This window comes from Narcine bancroftii, chromosome 7 (assembly GCF_036971445.1).
Source record: "Narcine bancroftii isolate sNarBan1 chromosome 7, sNarBan1.hap1, whole genome shotgun sequence".
NCBI classification, from domain to species: domain Eukaryota; kingdom Metazoa; phylum Chordata; class Chondrichthyes; order Torpediniformes; family Narcinidae; genus Narcine; species Narcine bancroftii.
The window spans coordinates 167,777,701-167,804,825 of record NC_091475.1 but is presented as its reverse complement, the minus strand read 5'-3'; the positions used below and the strand labels follow the sequence as shown (position 1 = coordinate 167,804,825).

General features: G+C 35.6%; 1 protein-coding gene across 8 annotated transcripts in view; it reads right to left on the bottom strand.

Annotated features, from left to right (window-relative positions):
- dync2h1 (dynein cytoplasmic 2 heavy chain 1) overlaps window positions 1-27,125 on the bottom strand; it is a 509,574-nt gene that overhangs the window by 141,250 nt on the left and 341,199 nt on the right. For 7 of the 8 annotated variants that reach the window (XR_011342189.1, XM_069891176.1, XM_069891173.1 and 4 more), the window contains 2 exons: window positions 26,533-26,744; window positions 20,822-20,926 (listed from right to left, as the gene is read on the bottom strand). Coding sequence is in view for 7 of the 8 variants with exons in the window: in XM_069891176.1 (XP_069747277.1) it covers window positions 20,822-20,926; window positions 26,533-26,744 (317 nt within the window). In the remaining variant the exon portion in view is untranslated. Of the gene's footprint in view, window positions 1-11,934; window positions 13,760-20,821; window positions 20,927-26,532; window positions 26,745-27,125 lie in introns of those variants that run through there. The other variant, XM_069891177.1, reaches the window with a different exon arrangement.

Genomic DNA, 27,125 nt, shown 5'->3' with positions numbered 1-27,125 from the left:
GTGATCTTAATTTTTAAAAAGAAATTTAGACATACAGCATGGTAACAGGTCATTTTGGCCCACGAGTCTATGCCACCCAATTTACACCCCATTACCCTACACACCCAGTATGTTTTCGAATGGTGAGAGAAAACCAGAGCCTTCAGAGAAAACACAAACTCCTTACAGACAGCATAGGAAAAACTCAAACCCCAGTCCAGTCCAGTCCCATTTGGTGGTGCTGTAAAGGCATTGCACTAACCGCTATGCCAACTATGCTGTCTTATCACAAAGAAATTTATTTGTACACTGTATTTTTCTTTTACAACATTCATTTTTAAACATCATTTCAAGCATTACACACTTTTTTGGTAGTGATAACATTTTACGTTTTTGTCAACTTTATTTTTTCTTTAAAACAGCTTGCTCTGATAAATGAAGCTTGCTATATTTGTAATGAATAAACTATCAAAATTCACCTGTTCATCTCTTCTTTATTCCTCCTTAAATTTGAATTTTAAAAATATGGCCCGAGAATCAGGAAAATCTGGACCAACCCAATCCCTGAGCAGTCTGGAATTTAGGACTTTTACTGTAAAACCAAAAGGGCATACAAGTAAGCAAGAATTAGTGGGAAGATAGAGGATAGGAAGCTGATGAAAGCTTACAGAAAACAACTAAGAAGGTCATTAGGAAGGAAAAGACGAACATTGAAAGGAAGCAAGCAAATAATATCAAAAAGTATACTAAAAACTTTCTTTAAAGTATATTAAGAGTAAAAAAAGAGGCCAATAGAGCATGACACTGGAGAAATCATGAAGGGAGACAAGGAGATGGCAGAGGAACTGAATGAGTATTAGTCTTCACTGTGAATGACATTAGCATTATACCTGACATTTAAGGCTGTCAGGGAAGAGAGGTGCATACAGTTACGATCACTAGAGAGGAGGTGGCACGGAAGCTGAATAGTCTTAGGTGAGATAATTCACCCAGACCAGATGGAATGCACCCTCAGGTTTTGAAAGAAGCAGCTATGGAGATTGTGGAGACATTATTCATGATTTTCCAAGAATGAATAGATTCTGGCATGATTCCAGAGGACTGGAAAATTGCAAAATTCACTCCACTACTTATAAAGGAAGGGAGGCTGCAGGAAGGAAAATAGAGAGACATGTTAGCCTAACATCAGGAGTTGGGAAGTTGTTGGTGTCGATTGTGAAGAATGAGGTGCTGAAAAGTGCATGAGAAGATAGGCCAAAGTCAACTTGATAAACTTATTGCAATTTTTTGAGGAAACCACAAGCAGGCTAGACAAAGGACATGCAGTAGTTGTTGTAAATTTTTACTTTTAAAAGGCTTTTGACAAAGAGGTTTTTTAAAAAAAAGATGAGTGCCCGTGGAATTACAAGAAAGATATTAGAATGGATAGAGCATTAGATGATCGACAGTAAACAGAGAATGAGAATAATGGGATTCTGTAGGGGTCGGTGTTGGGGGCCATTTCTGTTTACATTGTATGTTAATGATTTGGAATGTTAAATAAATGGCTTTATGGCTAAAGTTTGCAGATGATACGAAGATCGATAGAAAGAAATAAGGAAATGGAGAGGCTGCAGAGAGACTTGGATTAGGAAAATGGGCAATGAAATGGAAAATGAAATACATTGTTGGAAAGTGTACAGTCATGCAGGAATAAAAGGGCAGATAATATATTCGGATGGGGAGAAAATTCAAAATTTGGAGATGCAAATGGACTTGAGAGTCCATGTGCAGGATACTCAAAATGTTAACCTCCAGGTTGAGATGGTGAATGCAATGTTGACATTCACATCTAGTTGAATAGAATACAAGAGCAGGAATGTGATGTTAAGGTTTTATAAACACTGGTGAAGCCTCACTTGGATTACAGGGTACAGTTTTGATCTCCTTATTTAAGAAAGAATGTGCTGGCATTGGAGAAGATTCACAAGAATAATTCCTGGAATTAAAGGATTATCATATGAGGAATGTTTGAAGGCTCTTGAACTGCACTCCTTGGAGTTCAGAAAACTGAGGGAAACCTCATAGAAGCATTTCAAATGTTGAAATCCCTGGACAAAGTAGATGTGGCAAAGTTGTTTTCCATGGTAGAGGAGTCTAGGACAAGAGGGTTCAACTTCAGCATTGAAGGGAGCCCATTTAAAACAGAGATGCAGAGGAATTTCTTTAGCCAGAGAGTGGTGAACCTTTGGAATTTGCTACCATGGGTGGCTGTGGAGGTCAGGTCTTTGGGTGTATTTAAGGCAAATATTTATAGGCACCTGAAGAGTCTGTGTATCAAAGGGTACGGGGAGAAGGCAAGGGAGTGGGGCTGAGTGGGAAAATGGATCAGACCATGATGGAGTGTGGAGCAGACCTGATGGGCCAAAAGGCCTACTTCTGCTTCTAGATGTTATGGTCTTATGATCCAAAAAATAGACTCTTACTTCCACCTGAGATCAAACCTAGTGGGTTGGTTAAAGGGCCAGGATTTTTGTTACTGTTGATAATGACTTTACACATTCAAACCAGCATGGAGATGCCACAATGATCTTCAAGAGAATGTAAAAATGACAGTGGATTAATAAAACCCCTAATGACAATGTACTTTGCCACAACTGGGAATGTTATGAATTCATAAAATGAAATAATTGCTCTATGACTTCATAAATGTAGATATTTACTATTAACCCTCCCTCTGAACTTCATTTTCATCAGCTTCTGAATAACCACAGAGGCCATCAAAGAGGAGCTCTAATTCTTGCATCCATGACCTGCAACTTGCCAGAGAATGAGGATCTTGATCATCTATGGTCCACTGCTGCCATATCTCCCATTAAATGTGTTGATAAACCAGTAAATTTGTTTGTTGGGCCTCGAATGTTAATACATTCCCCCACATTACACAACAGTCCAGGGGCTTCAGTGCCACTCAACTCAAACTTTTCCTCAACTATCAATATCATCAATTGATATTGACAAAAGGAGTGTGGTTGCAAAACTGAATTGAAAGCAAAAAGCAGTAAATACGAAGATGTGGCAAAATGTTAGAAATCAGGCTGGATCCGAAAAAAAATTGTTCAACCTGCAAGAGAGAAAGATGACCATTGATGACGTAATTCAGGATTCCCTTAAATGCGACCATTTCCTATTCTTCCTTGGTTCAACTGATTCAAAACAATAATAAGTTAACATACTATCTGTTCTTAGTTTACCTGTCTTGTGCCATTTGATCAGGGCCCAGCATTCAAAGGTAGTTTGGAAAATTAAGGGAGTAATTAGAACAAATTTATTTTCATTCTTTGTAAAACATATGTACGCTGAATATAACAAAATCTGCACTTCTGATAATCAAGAGGGTAAATCACATACAACCTTGTCTCATTGGCAACCCGAACTATTTTTAGAACTGAATTTCTAACAATCAATCTCGTTATATTCCCCAACAGTCCTCAACATGTCAAAAAATTTACAGTGAAATAATATGCCAATTTGAAAGATTGTATTCTCCAAGGACTTGCTGAAAGGCATTCAAACTTTTAATTTGCTTGCAAAAGATAACTACAAACGATGTTGCATAAAATGCTAATTATAAACATGATTGCTTTAAATACACCCTTCTATAAAGTGAAATGGCACAGTAGGATTATAGGGTCACCGAGTGGTAGTCAGGATAAAGGGATCAACGTATGGATAGGATAACGGGGTTACCAAGTGGTGGATAGGATAATGGGATCACCGAGTGGTGACAGGATAGCAGGGCACGGAGTGGAGGACAAGATAACAGGTCATGGAGTAGTGACAGGATAACAGGGCACAGAGTGATACTTAGGCCCTTCAGCCCAGCAGGTCTGCATCAATTGACAAGAATCCATTTACACAAATCCATTTTTCCTCTCACGTCCCATTCAATTCACACCTTCTTCCCCTCTCTTCCTGCCACTCACCTATGCACTGAGAAATTTACAGTTGCCAATAAACACCATGTTTGTGGCAAGTGGGAGGAAATTGGAGCACCCAGGGGGTTCCCACATTATCACAGGGGAATTAATATATGGCAATGCAAAAATGGTCGTGGGCTTGAATTTTGTGTCAGCCTTCACAGTTGTGAGTGGAGTAGCACAGAGATTGATGGTAGGCTTGCAACTGTTTACAAAACACAAATGATTTAGCAGATGGGACCAAGTTTAGCATATCTAAGTTTACTGTTGGCACTAGATTGAGTGGAAAAGCAAATTTGGTAAATGTGACATCATCCACTTTGGAAGAAAAACAGTAAATTTCTGCCGATGAAGACTTACGGCAGACTAAAGTGAATTTCGTATAATATTGCACTGTTTTTATTACAACAATAAATTGAATCTTGAATCTTAAATGGTGAAATATTGCAGCACACTACTGTGCAGAAGGTCTTGGGAGTGCTTCTGAATGAAGGTTCATTTACAGGTACAACAGATAATCAAGAAGACAAGTGTAACTTTGGCCTTCATTGCTAGAGCTGTTGAATTTAAGAGCAGTGAGCTGCAACTGAACAGGGTGCTGGTGAGGCTGCACCTGGAATACTGGCCTCCTTACTTAAGAAAGGTTATACTAGTTTTGGAGCAGGATACAGGAGGTTAACAGGGGCGTGGCAAGATGGCGAAGAAGGAAGACGTGTGTTCCACCTCTCCCCAGCTGGATCATTAAATACCCATTTTTTAATAGTATAAAAGTGATTAAAAATAAAATTTACACTTATTTAAATACCAGTGCTTTATGATGGCATCCAATGTGAAAAAGTTTAAACCTCAGCTTCAGAAAAAACTACCATAAGAATTGAGACCTACCTGAATAGCTGAATCCATGGAGTCATTGCTGGGAGTTTCCAAGCCCGAGAGGACTCCAGCCCGTTCGAGTTTGACTCTGGTGCAGATCCTGCATCCGCAAGATGGCGCCGGCACATCGGTGAGTTCGGCCGCTGCCGACCTGCATTCACGTGAAGCCGTGCGCGCAGGTGGCATGGCTGAAAAGGGGACCCGTAAACCCGCGACCTCACTGGGCGGCCCGGTGGTGTACAGGGTAGCGTCAAAGGACGCCTCTGCATGTCCGATGGCCTTGCTTGGCCTGCGTGTGGCATTGCGGGTCCAAGAGGTGCTGGAGAAAGTCAGTGCTGTGGGGGAGCCCAAACGTCGGTGTCCCGAAGAGGTCGGGGTGCCAGCGTCAGGTGTCCAGACCTGCAGCCATTCAGTCAAAGGACCTATGATGACTGAGGAAGAAGAGGAACTTACCTTATTAGAATTCGTCCAGGAGAATGAGCTTGCAGTTAAAGAAGGCGAATCTCAAAAAGTGGAAGTGGAATCTGGACTGAATTCAGTGTTCACTGTTTTGGAAGCGATTGCTTGTCAAATGCAGCAAATGCATAAGATCTCAAAACAAATATCAATTCAAATGAATCAAGGATTTATGAAGATGAAAATAAAAATGAATACTTTGTGAGATGAAATGACTAGTTAAAAGTGATATTAATAAATGTATAAAATCAGTTGATACTGTGCAAGATAATTTTAAGAAAATAGAAACAGCTTTCTCTGAGTGTCAAACTCAGGTAGAACGTAATACAGAAAAAGATCTACAATCTTTGTAGATTGGGGGATTCTGAAAAGAAATTTAATGAAGAAGATTGATTCGTTGGAAAATCAAAGTCGGAGGAATAATGTGAAAATAGTTGGTCTCCCAGAGGATATTGAAGGTCCTGACCTTATAAAAATTTTAAGCACTGGATCCCAGAGGTACCAGGTAAAGAGCTTTACCCTGAAAGTTTGGAATTGGATAGGGCTCTGAGAAGAAGATCAATTCCAGGACAAGCACCGAGAGCAGTTTTGATTCGTTGTTTAAAATATCAAGATAGAGAAATGCTTTTACATATGGCAGTGCAGAACGCAAAACAGAATCGATCTCCATTAATGGTTCAACATAACAAGTTGTTTTTTTTTAATGCTGATTTGAGTCAAGAGGTTATTAGAAGACGATGTGAATTTAATACGGCTAAATATGTTTTGTGGCAAAAAGGCTACAAGTTTGCTTTTCGTTATCCTGCAATTTTGAAGGTTTTCCATGGAAAATTTCAATCTCAATTTTTTGAGAATGATCATGATGCTTTGGTTTTTGCTAATTCTTTGCCAGAATTGCAAAGAAATGGATCTTCTCCGTTATCTCCTGAGAGTAAACGGAAATGGACATGGGAATGGAAAGTATGGAAAAAAAGGAGAGATGACACAAAGTCTTCTTGATGTTGAAGATCCAGAACAGTCATTGGGCTTGGAATCATTGGGCTGAATATATGGATTATATTTGATTGTGTTTGATTAAATAATTAATATGTATCTGGCTGGGGGGGGGGGGGGGTGTGGAGATGGATGACACTGAAAACTTTGATAGTCATCTGCCACTAGTGGGTTCAGCATACCCAGTTTTTTAGGGTATTATTACCATTGGGTGTTTTTCTTTAATTTTTGAGAGTTTTTTTTCTTCTTTGGAAGAATTATAGAGGAGAGCATTATTCTAAACTGTGTAAATATATTAGTAGTTAAAAAAATGTCTGAATTGAATTTTGCAACTTTTAATGTGTAGGGGTTAAATAATCCAATTAAGAGAAAGAGAATATTAGCTTATATTTAAAAAATGAAAATTGATATTGCTTTTTGACAAGAAACACATTTGAGTGAGAAAGAACATTTGAAATTGAAAAGGGATTGGGTTGGTCATGTTTTTTCTTCTTTTAATTCTAAGGCAAGAGGAGTAGCGATTTTGATTCATAAAAATTTACCATTTGAATTGGAATCTTCAAAGGGGTATGCTAGCAGATTATTTAGAGTGAATTGTAAAATTTTGCTGAATCGTGGACTTGGTTGAATCTTTATGCCCCTAATAAAAATGATGAGCGGTTTATTTCAGAAGCTTTTTTATTGTTAACTCAAGCTAATGAAAATGTTTTAGTTGGTGGTGATTTTAACTGTGTTCTCGACCCTTTATTGGACAGAAATCTAAAAAGTATAAGGAAATCAAAGATGACAACACATATTAATGTGTTAATGAAAGATTTAAATTTGGTGGATATTTGGAGAAATGTTAATCCTACAGAGAAAGATTTATCTTTTTATTCTTCGAGACATGATTCATTTTCTAGAATTGATTTATTTTTGGTATCAGCACATTTACAAGGTAGAGTATTACGAGCTGAATATAAAAGCAGAGTTATATCAGATCATTCACTATTACTTTTTTCTTGCAAAGGTTCGGAGGTAGTACATCCGTCATTTAGATGGAGGTTTAATGTAATGTTATTGAAGAAACCTGAGTTTGTTACTTTTGTTAAAGAGCAGATTTCTTTATTTTTGACTGAAAATGTTAATTCTGTGGATAGTCATTTTGTAATATGGGATGCTTTAAAAGCTTATTTGAGAGGGCAGATCATTAGTTATTCTATGAAAGTTAAGAAGCAATATATGGCAGAAAGTTAGAAAATAAGATTGCTGAGTTAGTAAAGGATTTTCAAAAAGGTGTAACAGAAGAAAAAAAAGTTGCATTAGAGAGGTTGAAATTGCATTTAAATACCTTACAAACTTATCAGTTTGAGCGCTTAATTAATCAATCTAAACAATGTTATTATGAGCTGGGGAAAGAGCTCATAAGTTACTTGCCTAGTATTGCAAACTGAACAGGTGTCTCGGACTATTAATGCTGTTAAGAAGAATTCAATAATAACTTAAAAGCCTCAGGAAATTAATGACCAGTTTTATTCATTTTATCAAACATTATATACTTCTGAGGGGAAACAGGATAATGGATCTATTGATTCTTACTTATTTAAATTAAAGTTACCGGTATTAGATGGAAATGATGTTCAGGAATTGGAATCTCCATTTTCAGATTTTGAAATTAAGGAAGCTATTCAGGAAATGCCTAATGGAAAGTCTCCAGGGGATGATGGATTCCCTGTGGAATTTTATAAACCTTTTTATGATGATTTATCTAATGAATTTGGAGAAGTGTTGAATCAAGTTGCTGAAGATCAGAAGTTACCAGAATCATGTTCCAGTGCTTTAATAACTGTCATTCCAAAAAAAAAGAGATCCATTAAAAGTGTCTTCGTATAAACCTATTTCTTTATTAAACATGGATTGTAAAATTATAGTGAAAGTATTAGCTAATAGACTTGCTAAATATTTCCCTAAATTGGTACATATTGATCAAACAGGTTTTATTAAGAATAGAAATGCATCAGACAATACATTTTGATTAATTACTTTGGTCAACACATATCGAAAACAATCTAACCATCCTATGCTGGTTACATTAGAAGCAGAAAAGGCTTTTGATAGGGTTGAGTGGGATTTTTTATTTAAAGCGTTAGAGAAATTTAAATTCAGCCCTTTTTTTATTGGTTGGGTTAAGGCTTTATATACGAACCCGAGTGCTAGGGTGGTGACAAATGGACAGATTTATTTACCATTTAAATTGACTCGTTCAACTAGACAGGGCTGCCATTGTCACCAGCCCTATTTGCATTGGTTATTGAACCGTTGGCTCAGGTTATTAGACAAAATGACGAAATTAGAGGGATGAGGGTTAAGAATGAAGAATATAAAATTAATTTGTTTGCGGACGATGTGTTGGTATATTTGATCGAACCGGAACGGTCATTGAAACAATTGTAAGAGTGTTTGTTGAAATTTGGAGAATTATCGGGAATATAAAGTTAATTGGGATAAAAGTGAAATTTCACCAGATGGAGTGGAGATTATTCTGAATTTAAAATGATTACAAAATTAAGGTGGACAAATAAAATTAAATATTTAGGTGTGTTTATGGATACGAATTATCAATCATTATATCAATTAAATTATGTACCTATATTAAGACGGATTAAAGCAGATTTGATTACATGGAAAGATCTTCCATTAACTTTGATTGGTCGGGTTAATTGTATTAAAATGTACATTTTTCCTCAAATTCAATATTTATTCCAGTCACTACCTTGTTTACTTTCTAAGGGGCTTTTTCAAGATTTGAATAAAGCAGTGCAAGAGTTTTTATGGAAAGGTAGATTAGCTCGAATGGCGTTGTATAGACTTACATGGAAGTATACATTGGGCGGACTACAACTACCACATTTTCAAAATTATTATGAAGCGGCCCACTTGAAGTTTGTTAGTAGATTGATGGATTTAGATCAGCCTCCTAGCTGGGCTAAAGTGGAGATGGCGTGTATTCCTAGGGTTGAAATACATGAATTTATATTTTGTTGAAATTTGATTTTGTTACAGCAAGATGATATGCCAATATTGAAGCATTTATTAAAGATTTGGTTTAAAAAAAAATAGGGTGTTAGGGTCGAAAGAAAAATTATCTATTTTAACTCCATTGTATAATAATCAGTTAAAGATTTGGGATTCTAAAGGTATAAAGACAATACAAGATTGTTTTGTAGAGGGGAAATTTCTTTATTTTAGCCAATTGAAAGAAAGATTTGATATACCTATAAATTCTTTGTTTGTGTATTATCAACCTAGGCCTTTGATAAAAGATAATTATGGTAGAGAGATGATTTTACCTATTTTGTCGAGATTTGAATCTTTGATTTCAGTTATGTATAATTTGTTACAAGATAGTATGGATAAACCATATTGGGAGAAATCTAAACTTAAATGGGAGAGTGATTTAGTATTTATTTTCCCTGAAGAAGATTGGGCAAATATGTGTCAAGATAATGTAATTAAATTGATATGGAATGGTTAATTATAATTTTTTTACATCAATTAAGGGTTTAGTAATTCGGATTCTTGTTTTAGATATGGTTCATGTATTGGAACTTTTTTACATGCTGTATGGAAAAAGTTCAATCATTTTGGCAAGGAATTAAGGTAGTTTTGGAGAAATTTTATCATTTTATACAATCTTTAGATCCAATGATTTTCTTGTTGGACAATTTATATTCATTAAGGGGAATGGGATTAGATAAAATTCAAATTGCTTTTGTACGTTTGGTGTTATCAGTAGCGCATAAACGTGTTGCTAGTACTTGGAAAGATGATACTGAGATTAATATAGCATGTTGGCATAATGAATTGAAAGTATGTGTTGTTATGGAAAAAATTACTTACACTTTACATGATAATTCTTCTTTTGTTAATAAGTGGTCTCCGTATTTGAAATATATGCATTTAGATATACTTTGAAATATTGTTAACATTTATAATTTATATATATATGTGTATATTTTTTGCTCCCCTTAAGGGAGCTGGCTGTAGGGGTGGGAGGGGTATTAATTTAAAAAATTTCTCTGGCTATTTCTATATTGTATGTTATGTTTTTGTTATCTTTTAAAAAAAGATAGAGGAGGTTCACCAGGTTGATTCCAGAGATGAGGTGGTGAGCCTATGAAGAATGGAATTTAGAAGAACGAGAGGGGATTTTATAGACATGTATAAAATTATTCAAGGGATAGATAAGAAAGAGGCAAGAAAGTTGTCTCCACTAGTAGATGAGACTTGAGCTAGGGGACATAGTATCTGTATCAGGGGAGTAGATTTAGGAAAGAGATGAAGAGGAACTGCTTTTCCTAAATACTAGTAAATCTATGAAGTTATCTGCTCAAAGAAGTGGTGGAGACAGCCTCATTAAATATAGTTCAAATAGTTAGATTTTTGCAGAGAAGAGGAATTAAGGGTTATGAGCAAAAATCAGTTAAGTGAACTTGAGTTCACGACACCCATGATCTTAAACATTTTTGTAAAGTCATTAACCTGAAATTATTTTTTCTCTCCATTATCTAATTTGCTGAATATTTTCAAGACCAGATATGCCTTGATCTTATTAAATGACAGGGCAGGGTCGATGGGCCAAATGGCTGACTCCTTCTCCTATTTATGTTCTGATGTAAATTCAACAGCCGTTGATCTTTGTTGTTAACAAGGATTCTAATTGTATTATTTCCCCTTTAATATGAAATAAGATTATCAAACATTAATTCTAGATCCCTATTCTCCTATTTTCCATAGGCATTCTACACTTTACCGAATGTACTCCCACATCACTCAAAGTTCAACTGTATTTCATCTCTTACAAGACAATGGGAAAACTTGGTTACAGACTAATGCCAAACAATATCTACCTAATGAAGCCATGGACTTTGGTAATCATCTCAGTTTAAATTCTTAATGGAATGTGACATTATAAACAAAAAATGTTTCTGCCACTGCGTTCTGAGGCTGCAATCTCCTCCATGATCCCCAGCAAATGGAAGAAGATGAAAAATCTGATTTAGCAGATATTTCATCTTTTCTGCAGAACAGCCTTCGGTGCTGAATCTCATTGAAATACCAACCAAGAGGTCAGTTCAAATCCCATCTCAATGTCCAGAAAGTCAAGACTCTTCACCTTTGAATGTCTAGTGCCCTGTTAATCTTTTGTAGTACCTTGGTTCAATAGCAACACTCTCCTCTTCATCACAGAGTTGAACATAAAAATTCATCGCCAGAGACACAGGCACATAACAAGGCAGACATTTCAATGTGGTATTTCATAGGCAATATATAATCTTGAGCCAATGCCCCAGACTATTGTTTGGAATTTATTTGATGTATCTCTCTATTGCCAAGACAAAGAAGTATAAAGCTTATTTTGCTGAAGATGCACCTCCCACAATTTTTACCTACATTCTCTTTCTTCTGGAATAAAGCTAATTTACATAATCATTACCAAGTACAGCAAATCATGATTCATAATGGGATTAATACCAACAAGTTTATAGTTAGAAAATATTAAATGTGTTTCAGCCTTTATCACTGGATGGGGAAAACTCATTGCTAGAATGAATGAGGACAATCTAAGCCTACCTTGGTTTTCCTTTCATAGTGCAGTCAACTTTTTATTTCCCTATTTTTAAGGTCAGGAAGGCAAGATTTAAAATCAGCTGAACATGGAGTTATGTTCTAAGGTTACAATTTGCTAGGACACCAGTGCTCTGTCCTTCCACCTGCAGCACCATTGTGCTGCTTCTAAACCAAAGGATAGCTGTAAATTCAGTCTCATCTGATTATTTTATTTGTCAAACTCTAACTCAATCGCACAAAACAAATTTCACCACAATTAACAGGCTGACTAAATTCAATCACATTGTCTTTGTACATCATCCAGCAATCATGTTGTTTAGTATTGAAAATTTCATTGGAAAGATAATAAGAGATAAAAATTTGAGGTTATCCATAAAACAATTGACATATTGACGGACTGAAATTTCTAAACAATTTAATGCTAGCAAATAGAAATGTAAAGAACAGAGCCTGTCAGAGACATGCAATTTTTCAAGTTATTTTAGAAAATGATAACAAACTGCTTTTTTTTTATCATTTTGATTCCCAGGATGGTGACAACATTGGAAAAGCCACCATTTATAGTCAATCCTTAAATGAACCTTTGAGTAGCTTCAAGGCCATTTCCAAAGTGAGGTGAGACAACCATACACTAGACTGAGCAAAGTTTTCTACATTCTATAACATCAGTGGGTCTCATATTTTATAGTAACAATTACATAATATTTTATTTTATTTCTTTAATTTAAATACCCCAGCTGCCATGGTGGATTTCAGACAGTCCAGGGCTCTGGTTACACCCCTGATAACTGTTATGCTATCCAAGTGTATTTTTGAAAGCAGGTACAAACAAATCTTCAAATACAGGGCCCAAGCCTGAAATGGTAGCTACCATTTTACTTCATAAGGAGATGCATGACCTGCATAGATTCTTTAGCATATGTGTGTACTGAACTTCACCCTAGCATCTGCAGATTTTCTTAGAAGACTGTCATGTTAAAAAAAAAATATGGGGTATATAATCTTCTATACTCACAACAAAAAGAAAATATTTGGTATTTTTGCATGGTTGCATGCTAGAGATCAAGAAATCATAATTGTATACCATTTTCAAACAGAATGAAATACATAGAAGGAAAACATCTTAAAACTACATTTGTCATTGATTTTTTTTTCGGTTTTATTTCATCTCTATTCGTATTTTACTTAGACATGCATATGCAGTAGAACAGGAAAGCATCCTGTAGCCAATTCAGTAATTTATTACACCGATGATTATCCATCCATGGATTGAACAAGTACACCCCAATAATATGAAATATTTAAGGCATTGTATCATATAGTGGGTTGCCGATAGAGGTATGATGAAATGTAACTCACTAAATACAACCAAGAGGCCATTTGTATATTCGATGTGCAGAAGTCCAAGATTTAATTCTATTTCCACAGCTCAATGCTGCAAGAGTCAGCACACAATCCAGCCTTCCAATTAAAATTTCTCATTTTCACTATCGCTAACTCAGATTTAATTTCAGAGGGGTGTACTAAATCAAAATAAAACATTTCCAATGCATTCACTATAATTTGGTTCTGAGTCATGCAAAAAATATTGTTCATGAAGTAAATACACTCACAAGCCTTAGCAAAGTGGTTTGTTGCATTAGCTTTAATAGTGATACAATGATGTAGAACATATGGTTTAAAGGTTGAAAAGATGCTATTGAAAGACCACAATGAATTTCTAATAGTTAATCTTCCAAGTAGAACAATAAATGAGAGGGGAGAGCTGGTGCTATTATGAAGGGCAATGGCTATTTGACCTCTTTTCATTTCCCAACCTTGATTCATGAAAGCAAAATCATTTGACAGATGATGCAGATATCATTAATTTTCATGCTGATTCTTCTCAGCTGCATGACAAATGTAAAGGTTTTAAAAAGTAACACTTTTACTAATAAAATCTATTATCTAAATGTTACTGTCAGCAATATATATGTTCAGACTATTATTTCATAAAAATTGCAGTGTACTAGGCATTTGGCATGTGTCAATGTCTCACAAAGCACAAATTTTTTTTGCAGCTTTCGCTCTGCTCTACAGTTTTTAATTTCACACACGTACTTCAAGAAGTATAGTCTATACAGTTAATATGTTCAGATTTCTGGCCAGCTGAAATACAGCATGCAGGCAACCCAGGGGATTTAGTTAACGGTGCACAGGAAATACCAAGATTATTGAAAGCTGTCCTGTCTGCAGCAGAAACCTGAAAGTAATAATCCAATCCATTGCAGGACAACATTTACAAAATAAATATATTTATTTTAAAGTACAATTATATAGATTATTGAATAAAAGAGATTTTATATGGTATTTATTGGTAACACTAACATTTATTTCAATGTTTAGAATGGATTACATTAGTGAACAGCTGTACACAATTTAGTGTCAGTTTTGATCACATCATCTCTCTAACCTTGAACAGGGGTCTAATAAGCATCAAAAGAACAGCTTATTTGTAATTATTATTTTAACAAGATTCATCTAAGAACCAACGATATCATCAAATTAGATAGATGTGACAGCATTTCACCTTTATAGCTTAAGCCAGCAGAAAATGTGCCTAAATTAGTTACAATATTTGTAATTTTAGACAAATATTACTGGGGCACACATTTTTAAGGTTCATGCAATTACTTTTTTCCAACCATTTACAAAAATGATGGGAAAGCATGTAATAAATAAAGCAGGAAAAGTGAAAAAAGGGGATAATCTAATTTTGCTGAGTCTCTAAATTATTTATTTAAATTGCAAGATTATATGAAAGAAATTGTTTATGATTTGAAGACATTAATTGTAAGTAGTTTTTTTTCTTTAAAATAATACATGGAATAGACATTTAGCTTATATCCAAAATCTTTACCAAGCACTATACCAGTTGCAGAACTTCCTAAGCACTAATTAATTTTTGTCTGAAAAATGTCTCTTGGACATATCATAACTGTTCAACCTATTTAAACCACACCACATATTTGAATATCCTAGGGCAATCCATATTAATTTATTCTATTTACATATTTCATACTGAGATCAAATCCCTTAATTCAAGATTAAATCATCCAGTCTCTCCTCATGTGGCTTGATGGGAGAGATAAACCTCATGGCTCTGATTACATGACTCAAATAATTTCCAAAGAGGTTGGAAAGAGACTGATATTTATATTGTGTCTTTCAAGGCCAAAGATAACCCCCAGTTTAAGCTTTAGCAGCTTGTTGTACAGAATTCAAATCACCTATGTACATTTTTGGGATGGATATTCTTTATAATTTACTAAAATTATTATTGCTTTTGATAGACAGCGGGTACTTTAAAATATAGTCAATAAGTAATCTCACAAACGCGTATTGAGGGATGGCATGTATGTTAAAATTCTCAAAGATACACTACACTTAAAATCACCAATGCCTGAAGAGGGCGCACAAAATCAGTGAACCGGTGCGGACTCGAAAGGCCATAAATGGTTATATGGTAAAGTAAGAAATGTAGCAGCTAATTTGCAATCAGCAAGCTTGATCAAATAAATTATCCTGTTATCAGGTATTTTTCAATGTTGGTTGAGGCTCAATAATCTCCATGGTACCAAAAGAAAACCTGTGCCCTTCTCTCAACAGAACCTTTGGATTTTTTCCATCCAAGGGGTCAAAATCCAAGAAATGCCTATCCAACAACATCTTCTAAATGACAATTAGAGATGGGCAATAAATCCTAGCTTTATCACTAACAACCACATTTCATTGGAATAATAATATTCACACTTCCATGCTATTGCCCTACACTGTCATTTTGTTTCTCACCATAACTGATTCCACCCTGCTATTTGCTTCATTCTTTTTTTAAATATCCTGTTATAATCTTTATGGATTCCAAATCATCAAAATCTTAATAATAAATGTCACATACATTTCAATATTTTCTACAATGTTAGAGATATTTCAAAAAATTGAAGATTTTACAGTGACAAATTGGGGGAGTGGTTATGCCTTTTAAAGAATGTTTCTTGCGTAGTCTGAGAACAGGGATTTTATTGTTCATCCAAATAGCTTAGCTTTTTCACTCTCAGCACAAGCACCAACAGATCGTTGCTTCTGTCTCCAACCTAGCTTCCACGTGCTCCCAATTTATCACCTCAAGATGTTTCAGTATTATCCTGAACGCCCTTTCTCTTTGAGTGGTCATGAATAAAAGATTATCTCGTGTCAGTGGGGATGGTCCATTTCCTCAGGAAAACTTTAAATAGATTTTTGATTCTTCTAATTTACCCTATGTCAGAGCTCAAACAAAATATCTGTTTCAAGAATCTGGTGTCAGAGATTTGGGCAATGTAGCTGACTGAGACTAACCAGGGACTCACTGCTGTCACTAACATCTCAGAGAAGGCCTATGTAAGTGGTAGAAGGATGAAACCTCACCACCTCCCTAACCACCCATTCACCACCCTATCAGCCACCTCTTTCTCCATCTGTACAAGAGTTTGGAGTTTGCACATTAACCTAATTTTCACTTCATAACCTATAAAATGAGAATGAAAGTAGACCATTCTTCATCCTGAGGTATTACCTAAGAAGTAGTGATGTTTACATGCAGTTTGTGTGCAAATATCCTCTATTCTGATTTCCTTGAGAAATTAACCTACTTATTTTGAGATCAGTTAATGTCTTTTCCATTTTTTTTTCTTTTTCAAAAAACTCATTATCTCTGAGTAAATCTGCATTAGCTTGAGTCAGAATGGTTTCCTCAAATCCAACTAATTTGCTGTTGCAGTCAATAAATAGTTTTTTTTTTCTAATTTCCTCTCATTTATCAAACTGAATGTATAATTATGATGATAAATAGAGGTAATAAATCACTATTTAACTTGGCATAATCTGAAGAATTGAATTATATCACACTCTTCAACTCCCCAGATCCAGAAAATAAAAAAAATAATCAATTCTTGTAATCGTAATCCTTCATCCTTCCTAATGTATTAGTGCATCAACTGCATTATTTTAACATAGTGAACAATAACTGCAAAAATAACCTCATTGCTGTGTATATTTTTACATTTTTATCCTATACCAATAGACACAAAATATGAGTCAATTTCCCTTCTTTTAACACATGAAATTATGTTTGTCTGCAATCCTTCAAAAATTTTATTACTTAATCTAGCTCTTGTTCAAAAATATGTCTTTTATCCAACTTTTCATTCTGTTCTGCCCTTGTACAGCTTCTGGCCTTGATCAGAAATACTGCTCCTCCCAATATTAGGTCATTAACAAATTTAGATATGATCCCTCCATTTATAAATCAAATCCTTGCATGTGCATGATAGGTAAAAGTCATAATTCAAGAAATTTCATGGAAATTCACTCAACACATCAGTGCAAGGAATTTTCCTGCACCCAAATACAGTACAATTCTGATTATCCAAAATGGTCGGGATGAGGCCCATTTCGGATAAACGCTTTTTTCAGAGAACTGGTCATTTTTAAAAAACAGCTCAGTAGCAACAGGAAATCACGTAACAGTGTTCAAACAACATCAAACAAGGGAAGGGTTTTTTAAGCTTGAAATAATGTTTAATTCTCACCAAAACAACAACCTGAACAATATAAGATAAATCCAAAACCAAAAGCTTAAAATTCTACTCAGAGGTTTTTCCAAAATTCCAAACCTTTTTCAACCTGTGACATCAGATCAGCTCTGAAAAAATTCTGGATAACCTCATTTATCCAAAAATATTCAGAGGCTGTAGAGCTCGTCGAAAGAACCAAAGACTTGTTGATCCAAACCAAGGCTTTTATTAGCAAAAGACCGGAGCTCTTCACAGGTGGCCGACCAGTCCGGAATGATCCGACCTGGCTAGGGACACAACCCTTTAAGGCCCAAACAATAGGTGTGGCTTAGCTCTCAGCCAATCGCTGTAAGCACAGTCTAGATACAGTAACTATATACACTATGTACATTGGTGACAGATCTGTACTATCACAGAGGCAAAATGACATCATTTTGATTTCTGATTTTTCTGAAATCCCCAATTATCCGAAAATTTTTTTGGAGCCAAACAGGTGTCACTTCCAGGTCCAAAAAATTTTGGATAATCAGATTTTAGATAAATGGAGATGTATGATTTACATATGGCCAGAACTTAACTACATTTGAAACATCTTGCCAAATGCCTGGTGGAAATTTATAACATAATACTCTGAAATTTTTCTAAAATGTATCGATTAAATTTCACATCCAACTTTTCAGATAGTTATTCAAAGAATTCCAGAAGATTGGTTCATCTTTATAACTCTATACCGGATTAAGTTCATATCTTCAACACAATAATTGAATTTCTGATTTGTGCTTCACTTGTCACTTCTGTTACATAAACTCAGAAAATAATCCTTATTTATATTTTAATAATTAATACTTTCTGAAAATTTATTCAGCTATCAAATGCATACAACTTGTAGCTTTAATGCCCTTAAGAAAAATCCATGATGAACAGTATTCAACTATATTAAAACAAATATAAAAATGTTTGAGCCAATAATGAAATAAGTCAATGATAAAAATGACAAAGTGCATAACAAGCAGTTGATCCACTTTGAACTACTCCCCCAAGAGACTCTTCAGCTTCATTTCTTTACTAAATTCAACACCGATATCATTGAATAGGATCCAAACTTTGCTCAATTTATATGGGAACAATTTACCAGTAAAATTAAAACTGTATCAGATGAGAACTTGAAAAAGGATACAGCTAATTCCAAGGAACTAGAACTTCTCTACTACCTTTTAATGGCATTAATACAGTTTGTGAAAGTTGCATCAAGTGCAGTATTATCAATTGTGAGTTCATGAACACTAATGTCACTTTCAGCATTTTCCTTTGACTGCTTTCCAAACCTTGGAATTTAACTTTGCAGCTTAGCGCACACCACCCTGACTTGGAAGTATATTCAAAGTTGATGAGTAAAATTCTGGAAAACACTCTAAATCTGTGCTCGTCCTTCACCAGAAAGATGATAGGGATTCAAGGTGACTGCTCACCACTACCTTCCAAAGGGTGTTTAGGAAAGGACAATAAAAATTGTGATTCTTGCAAATAGGTGGGAAAGGATTGAAAGTGTATTCCAAATGGGTTACAGAGATTTGGGCAAGCTGGTGAAAACTAGTACCTTCAGGAGACATATTCCTTGTGTCAGGGCTTCAGTCTCATTTCAATAGAAAGGAAAGTTTCATGTGATTGCCTGAATGTCTGAATGTTTGCATGTGGTGTAATATGGTTCAGCCAAATGGTTCACTCCTGAAAAATGATGGTGGAATCTTGAACAGACAACGAATTGCTGGAAAAACTCAGCAGGTAGTTTGTTTCAAGTCAAACTATTTATCAAGACTCAGATATATAAAGGTAAAATAACCTATATAAAGGAGGAAATGATATAGTAGAAGGGGCTAGGAAGGGCACAGAGGTGAGAGATACAAATACAGGGCTGGGTAAAGAAAAGATGGAAATGGTGCAATCAGATGGGGGTCGGGTTACATGAAAAAATTTTTTTAAAACTCACTGTCATGCCATTAAATTTAAGGCTGTCCAGGAGGAATCTGATGTGTTGTTCCTCAAGTTTATATTTAGCCTCACCCTGACAATGGAAGATCTAGGGCCACAAACAAGCCTTCCAAGTGAGGTAGAGTTTTACATACACATTGTCCAACCTTATCTATTGCATTTGGTATAGCCGGAGTGGTTTACTTTATATCAGCTAGACCAAATGCAGATTGAATGATCACTTCGCTGAAAACCTAAACTTGAGCTTCCAGAAACCAACCATTTTAATTGTCCCCACCATACCTACAGTGACATGTCTGTCCTCCGCCTCACCCATCACTGAGATAAGGCTAAACACAAACTTGAGGAATAACGACACACCATGAACATTACGTTTTTAAATTTTAGGAACACCCCCATCTGATCCCACTCTTTCCATCTCTTTACCTACTCTTGTGCTCATTTTGTTTTCTCTCTCTAAAACATTTCTTTCCCCCTCCTTCCTAATGGTTTCTCTATCTATTTCTATTTTCACCCTCTGTCCTACCAATCCTGGAACCCTCCCCCAGCTACTTTCCCCCTTTATGTATTTTACCCGTTTATCTTAGTCTTGATAAAGGGTTTCAACTTGAAACATTGACTTACCATTGATGCTGTCTAACTGGCTGAGTTCCTGCACAATTCTCTCTCTGCAGCACTGAACAGAAACTCTAACAGAAATGAAGGTCCTATAACCTTACCAGAAATTGTGATCTAACCATGAAATTAGACTTATCACTGTTTTCCTCCAAGAGATGGAAGACTTTACTGAAATAATTTAAATTATGAAAGAACTGGATGAGGAGAAATAGAATAATTGCTTTCTTCATGGATAAATTTTCAAGGGCCAAACTTATAAAGATTATCATAAATAATTTCATAGTAAGTTCTTGAATTCTATTTTTGACCAGAAATAATTTTCTCAATAAGTCATAGCCAATCTGCTTCTTTAATCTGGCAATACATCAGTGGAATTGCTAGTATTAACAATCCATTTTCACAGGGGAATCTGAAGTTTGACAGGATTGGGAATGATGGAGATATATGGAGTTGGAGGGAGGTAGATTTTGTGCTGGGTCACAATTTGGTCATTTATGCCTTTTAGCTGCAAGAAGAGGGAGAAGGCATGCATAGAATGACATATATAAGAAAAACAGACATTTCAGATCTGGCAGCACTTTTAATAACCAATTATATAACAGTGAAATTTAGTGCTTAGTAACATTCCAGGAAATGTACCTCTTTTTAGGTCTCTGGTTCCTGGAAATTAAGCATTATCTAGTGTATACATAATAGTTGAAATTCATAACACTTATTTCCTAAGTCAAATCAGAGATTTGAGACATTTACCTGGTTGCTAGAAATGCACTGTGATGATCGTTCTATATTGGCAGGTAATCCAAAATAGGCAGGCTTGTCGTCTTCTGGTAAATGGGCAATAATGGCACGATAATCCTAAAACCAACAAAATTAGTGATTGGCTGCACATTAAATAAAACTAAATGTTATCACTTTAATGGCCCATATGTTATCAGCTTGGGCCCAGACCCAATTTTATTCCTTTGAAATATCTTGTAACCAACCGGTCCTTTCATATATTTTCACTATCTCTGAAATTCAGACATACAAAATGTTTTAAAACTGGAATATATCAGTGTTTATTTGAAAACGTTAAACCAGAAATCATGATAAACACTGATGCAGGGAATGGGATGAGGTCCTGAAAATGAGGTGATGAGTGATGAGTGCTTTTACAGCATTAGCAACCCAGGTTGGAATCTGCTGCTATCTGTAAAGAGTTTGTATGTTCTCTCCCTGGGTTTCTTCCAGTTACTCCAGATTCCTCCCAAGTTAAAAACACCCAATTGTACTAAGGAACCAACATTACAGCACAGAAACAGGCCCCTTTGGCCCTTCTAGTTTGCGCCAAACCATTTTCCTGTCTAGTCCCACATGCCTGATCCTCAGTATCCCTCTCATCCATATACCTGTCCAAATTCTTCTTAAAGGTTAAAATGGAGCCCGCATTCACCACTTCAGCTGGCAGTTCATTCCACACTCCCACCACTCTCTGGGTGAAAAAGTTCTCTCTTAAGTTTCCACTAAACTTTTCCCATTTCACCCTTAAATCATTGTCCTCATGTATCCATTGTATCTCATCTACCTTCTGTAGAAAAACCCTACCTACATATACTCTGACTATCCCCCTCATAATTTTAAATACCATTATCAAATCTTCCCTCATTCTTCTATGCTACATGGAATAAAGTCCTAACCTGTTTAATCTTTCCCCGTAACTCTAGGCAACGTGCTCGTAAATCTTCTCTACACTCTTTCTATCTTATTGATATCTTTCCTGTAGCTAGGTGACCCAAATTGCACAAATATTCCAAAGTTGGCCTCATTCAATGTCTTATTCAACTTTACCATAACATCCCACTCGTTTCAGAGAATTATGTATCTGTATTCCCAGATCCCTCTGTTCTACCACACTCTAGTCCATTAGACATGTCAGTCTGCAGTTCCAACAATTTGCTCAGTACCACTTCCGGGTTATCTAAAGTTATCTGAGTTTTTCCCCATTCAGTTTCTCATTTAGAGAAATTCTTGGGTTATTCCTTGTGTATTGTACAATGAAGACTGATGTAAACTATCTAATGAATTGATTTTCCATCTTCTTGTTTGAATTACCTGGTACTAATTTTTAAATCAGACTAAGGCTCACTTTGCACACATTTTTTTAACATGGAAACATGCCCGGATTGTGCATTTTTTTAAAATCCTTTTCCTTTTCAAAACCTACTGAACTTTAAATGTATTTCTATTTCATCAGATTTGTATATCAACCTAAATAAGAATACTTTCTTGATAAGAAATCTTATTAACATTTTAGTCATAAAAGAGCCTTATTTCCTCATTTCTCTGACAAATGAGTATCTTAGTTTATTTAAACTTCTACAAAACCTTGACTTTCCTCATGCTAATTTCTAAGGCCCAAAATTATGCAAAATATGCCAAATGCAGCTACATTTCACTGTGCATTTAGCCGTGGGTTAAATTATATGCGACTCAACCACACCATCGTCACCGACACAATCCTTGCAGCTTTATTAGCCTTTTGCACTTCGATGGGTCTAATCATACTGGTGACCAGAGCGGGTGTCAGAAAAAATCTGATCGGGGGGCACAAACTGTCGTTTGTGTTCGGGTGGTGACCTTGCTGCCACAGCTGCCTTGCAGGCAGATGACTTGCGGGCAGTGCTTTGGCTTTGGCCTCAGGTGCCAGAATCAAGTGGCCCCATGAATGTTCTAATTGCTTTTGACAGCTCAAGCTGTCAAGGATATTTAAAAAGATGTAGATGTAACTAATTTAAAAAAAAAGCTTTAAAATTATTTAAAACACATTTTACTGAAATAATTTAAAATACATTTAATATTAATTGATTATTAAAAAATTAGTGCTTTTATCCAGCAAATGTATCTGGCTGCATGAAGTATGCCAGCTGAGCTAAGGAACCAGCTGTAAAAATATTTTCTGCCCCTCAGCTCAGCCCCTAGATTCAGGCCGTTGCATCAGCATCTTCTGCATTTCTGTGCTATAAATCTCATAAAAGCATTATAAATAGAAGCAGGAGGAATAGGCTAGTAGCTCTTTATGCCTGCTCCATCATTCAAATAAGATCCTGAATGTTACCTCAGCATCACTTTGTTGTATCAGTTCTCTTAATATCTATCCCTGACTTGAATAGAATCAGCAACTCATCCTCCAGGTAGTGAATTCCAAAGATCTAATAATCCTTTAGATAAAGAAATTTATTTTCATAGTCCTGGATAGCCTGCACCTTATTTTGAGAATATACTTAGTTCTAGACAAATAATATCTGTAAATCCCTATCCTGTAAAACATATGAGAATTTTGCACACTTTTAAACTGGGTGTTAATATGGGTTGTGAGAATCCAAAAACCAGCTAATCGTACAAATTTTGTAAGTAATTAAGAAAAGAAGCCCATAAGGAAACAAAGTTAAGATTCATTTCAGTAGTGGAATATCTAACTTTTTTCTAAAGTCAGACATGCCATCACATCGGACAACCATTGATTATGAGAGGGAGGGAAAACATCTTTCCACCTCATTAAAATGGACCTTCTTGCGATAAGGGAAGCTGTTCCTACCCTTACTGATGATTTGAACTTGAACATATTTTTGTTGAGCTCTGTGAAAACTCTCTTTAAAAATATTGCATTGTTTTTCATCTGATCCACCATTTGCATTAAAAAGAAAGATTAAAAGATAAACATTATACTAAATATCCCCTCCCTTTGGAGGCTACTGACTGACACAAATAATTTAGAAAAGGAAGGTAAACATTGGGTTCAAAAACCAAAAACCAGCTAATTGTACAAATTTTGTAAGTAATTAAGAAAAGAAGCCCATAAGGAAACAAAGTTAAGATTCATTTCAGTAGTGGAATATCTAACTTTTTTCTAAAGTCAGACATGCCATCACATCAGACAACCATTGATTATGAGAGGGAGGGAAAACATCTTTCCATCTCATTAAAATGGACCTTCTTGCGATAAGGGAAGCTGTTCGCGGGGGGAAGTCATCTCTTCTTGTCAAAGAAATTTTAGAGAATGTAGCACCAATCTACTCTCTCAACATCGAGCAATCCCCTCATCCCAGGAATCACTTTACTGAACTTTTGTTGCACCTCCTCTATTGAAAGAATATTCTTCCATTGTTGAGATATTTCAGACCTTTATCACAATAATCCTGGTGATCTCATCTTGTATCAATTAATTTAGACACCTTTACTCTTGTATTACTCTTTCCTTCAATTAAAACAAAATATTGCTTGCCATTGGAACTGGTTACTGCACCTGCAGATCAACTTTCAGTGATTCATGCACAAGAACACTCACATCCCTCTGAACTCTTAACCCTTCATCAATCTCTTACCATTTAAATTATACCCTGAGAGTCTTTGTTTCCCATGAAAACTTCTCATACATTTCTCACAACCCATATTAACACCCAGTTTAAAGACAGCAGCAAATTATTGGGAACACAGGCTATATGGTGGATCAGATGAAGAACAATGCGATGTTTTTAAAGAGAGTTTCCACAGAGCTCAACAAAAATATGTTCAAGTTCAAATCATCAGTAAGGGTAGGAACAGCTTCCCTTATCGCAAGAAGGTCCATTTTAATGAGGTGGAAAGATGTTTTCCCTCCCTCTCATAATCAATGGTTGTCCGTTGTGATGGCATGTCTGACTTTAGAAAAAAGTTAGATATTCCACTACTGAAATGAATCTTAACTTTGTTTCCTTATGGGCTTCTTTTCTTAATTACTTACAAAATTTGTACGATTAGCTGGTTTTTGGTTTTTGAACCCAATGTTTACCTTCCTTTTCTAAATTATTTGTGTTAGTCAGTAGCCTCCAAAGGGAGGGGATATTTAGTATAATGTTTATCTTTTAATCTTTCTTTTTAATGCAACAGATGTGTCAGTACTATTTGTATTGCTGTATGAGATTTGTTAATACTTTATTTTATTATTATGTACCTATGGAACATTTATTTGATAAAACCAATAAAAATATTGAAAAAGCGTAGGAACAGCCAATCTTGGTTAATTAAGAAATTAAAAACTTGTGTACAAAGACACCAAAAGTAGTGGTTAACTGGAAGATTGGGAAAAATTTCTAAAAATAACGAAGAACCACTAGGCAGGCAATAAAGATAGATTACGAAGGTAAACTAGTCCAAAGTATAAAAAGAGATGGTAGGATTTTTAAAAAACAATCATAATAGAAAACAGAAAGGGTGGTTAACGTGAATGTAGTTCTTTGGAAGTTGTTTCTACTGATAGGTGAAACATGGGTGCGCAGCCTCAAAATTCAGGGGTACAGATTTAGGATGGAGGGAATGGTTTTCCCGGAGTGTAGTGAATCTGTGGAAGTCACTGCCCAAGAGGTTCCTCATTAAATATTTTTAAGACTGTTCAATAGATTTTTGCCTTGTAAAGTTGTACAGAAAAGACAGTTAATTGGAGCCAAGTCCATAGCCAGATCACCCATACCCAGTCTTGATGAAGGATACAAAGTGAGTATTTTGAACTTAGCTCAGGGATGACCAAGGGTCATCCTCAGTGTGATGCATAAAAGGCATGCCATTTTAAAATACTATTTGAATGGACTAAATGTTAGAAGCTTGGTGAACACACTAAAATATTGCTTGCAACCATGATTTAATCAAAATAAACTAATTTAAGTGGAGAAAATAACTGAAAAGTAGTTCAGTCAGCAGCTCAATAATGTTTTTAATCAAGGCTCATTGTTACAGGTATCGAACTGATTAAATTATGACCCATCCTAATAATGAACATGTGATCTGACAGGATGATCAGGAACTAGTTGAAATGATGAGAAAGAATAATACAAGGAACTGCAATCTGCATAAAAGGGAGGCAATCTGCAAAGAACAGGAAGTGATGTTAAGCTCAGTTTGTTCATCATATAACCATATAGCAATTACAGCACAGAAACAGGCTGGTTCGGCCCTTCTAATCCATGTCGAACTCCTTCTCCCACCTAGTCCCATTGACCCGCCCCCAGCCCATAACCCTCCAAACACCTATCCAACTTTTCCTTAAATATTAAAATCGAACCTGCATCTACCACTTCGGCCGGAAGCTTATTCCACACTCACATCACCCTCTGAATGAAGAAATTCCCCTCATGTTTCCCCTAAACATTAGTTGCAATCACTGTCCTAAGTCGGGGTTGATCATTTTGAATGTTGTGATAATTTATATGATTTCCCACTATGACATTCAAGCTCATTCCATCAAAGCATGTAAGTTTATGTGCATGTTTTTTTTTTCCAAGTGAGCCCTCTTTAATTATGCCAGCTGTTTAAAAGTTTGTTACTAAAGAAATTCTTCAATGGTAAATAATGTCATCCTCAGTGAGGCTTTAAAAATTAAATTAAAATGTCATTTCCTGCCAGATGGAGGCTTTCCACTGTTTGCATATACATACATCAACATCACCTACCATAATGCTGCAGGATTTGGGCAAAGTGATGGATGATGGAAATGAAGCTACATTTTTGCTCCTGGTTTGTAATCCACTAATTGTTCTGGGGTTGAAAAATTGGTCCAGATATGAATTCAGAACCTGGAGATCAAATATGTTATCAATGCGTCCACCGTAGATGGCATTTTTCAACAGACCACGAACAAACTCCCACTGAACATCCTTTGATTCTGAGGACATAGAAAAAAATCAAAATTAACGATAAAAAAATGAAATATGTTTCTCTCAGCCTGACCAGTATTTTCTATTTTTCAATTGATGTTTAGTCTCTACACACTAATATCACCTTGTTTACATTGAAGCCAAAGTTTCAATCTTGCCAAACAATAGGATGATATGGAGAAGTTACAGAAAGACATCAGTTTATATTTTCTCTGAATTCCATTGCCCTTCCTTTAACATATTTTATCCTGTTGCTTTCCACAGTAGCACAGTAAGGGCATGTGAAATACATACATGAAAGGGTTTAATGTCAATAGTTGCAGGTTCCACAGAAGCAGCAGACTGGTGTAGGCCACTAGAGTGAGGAAGCACGCCACACCATACCTCCC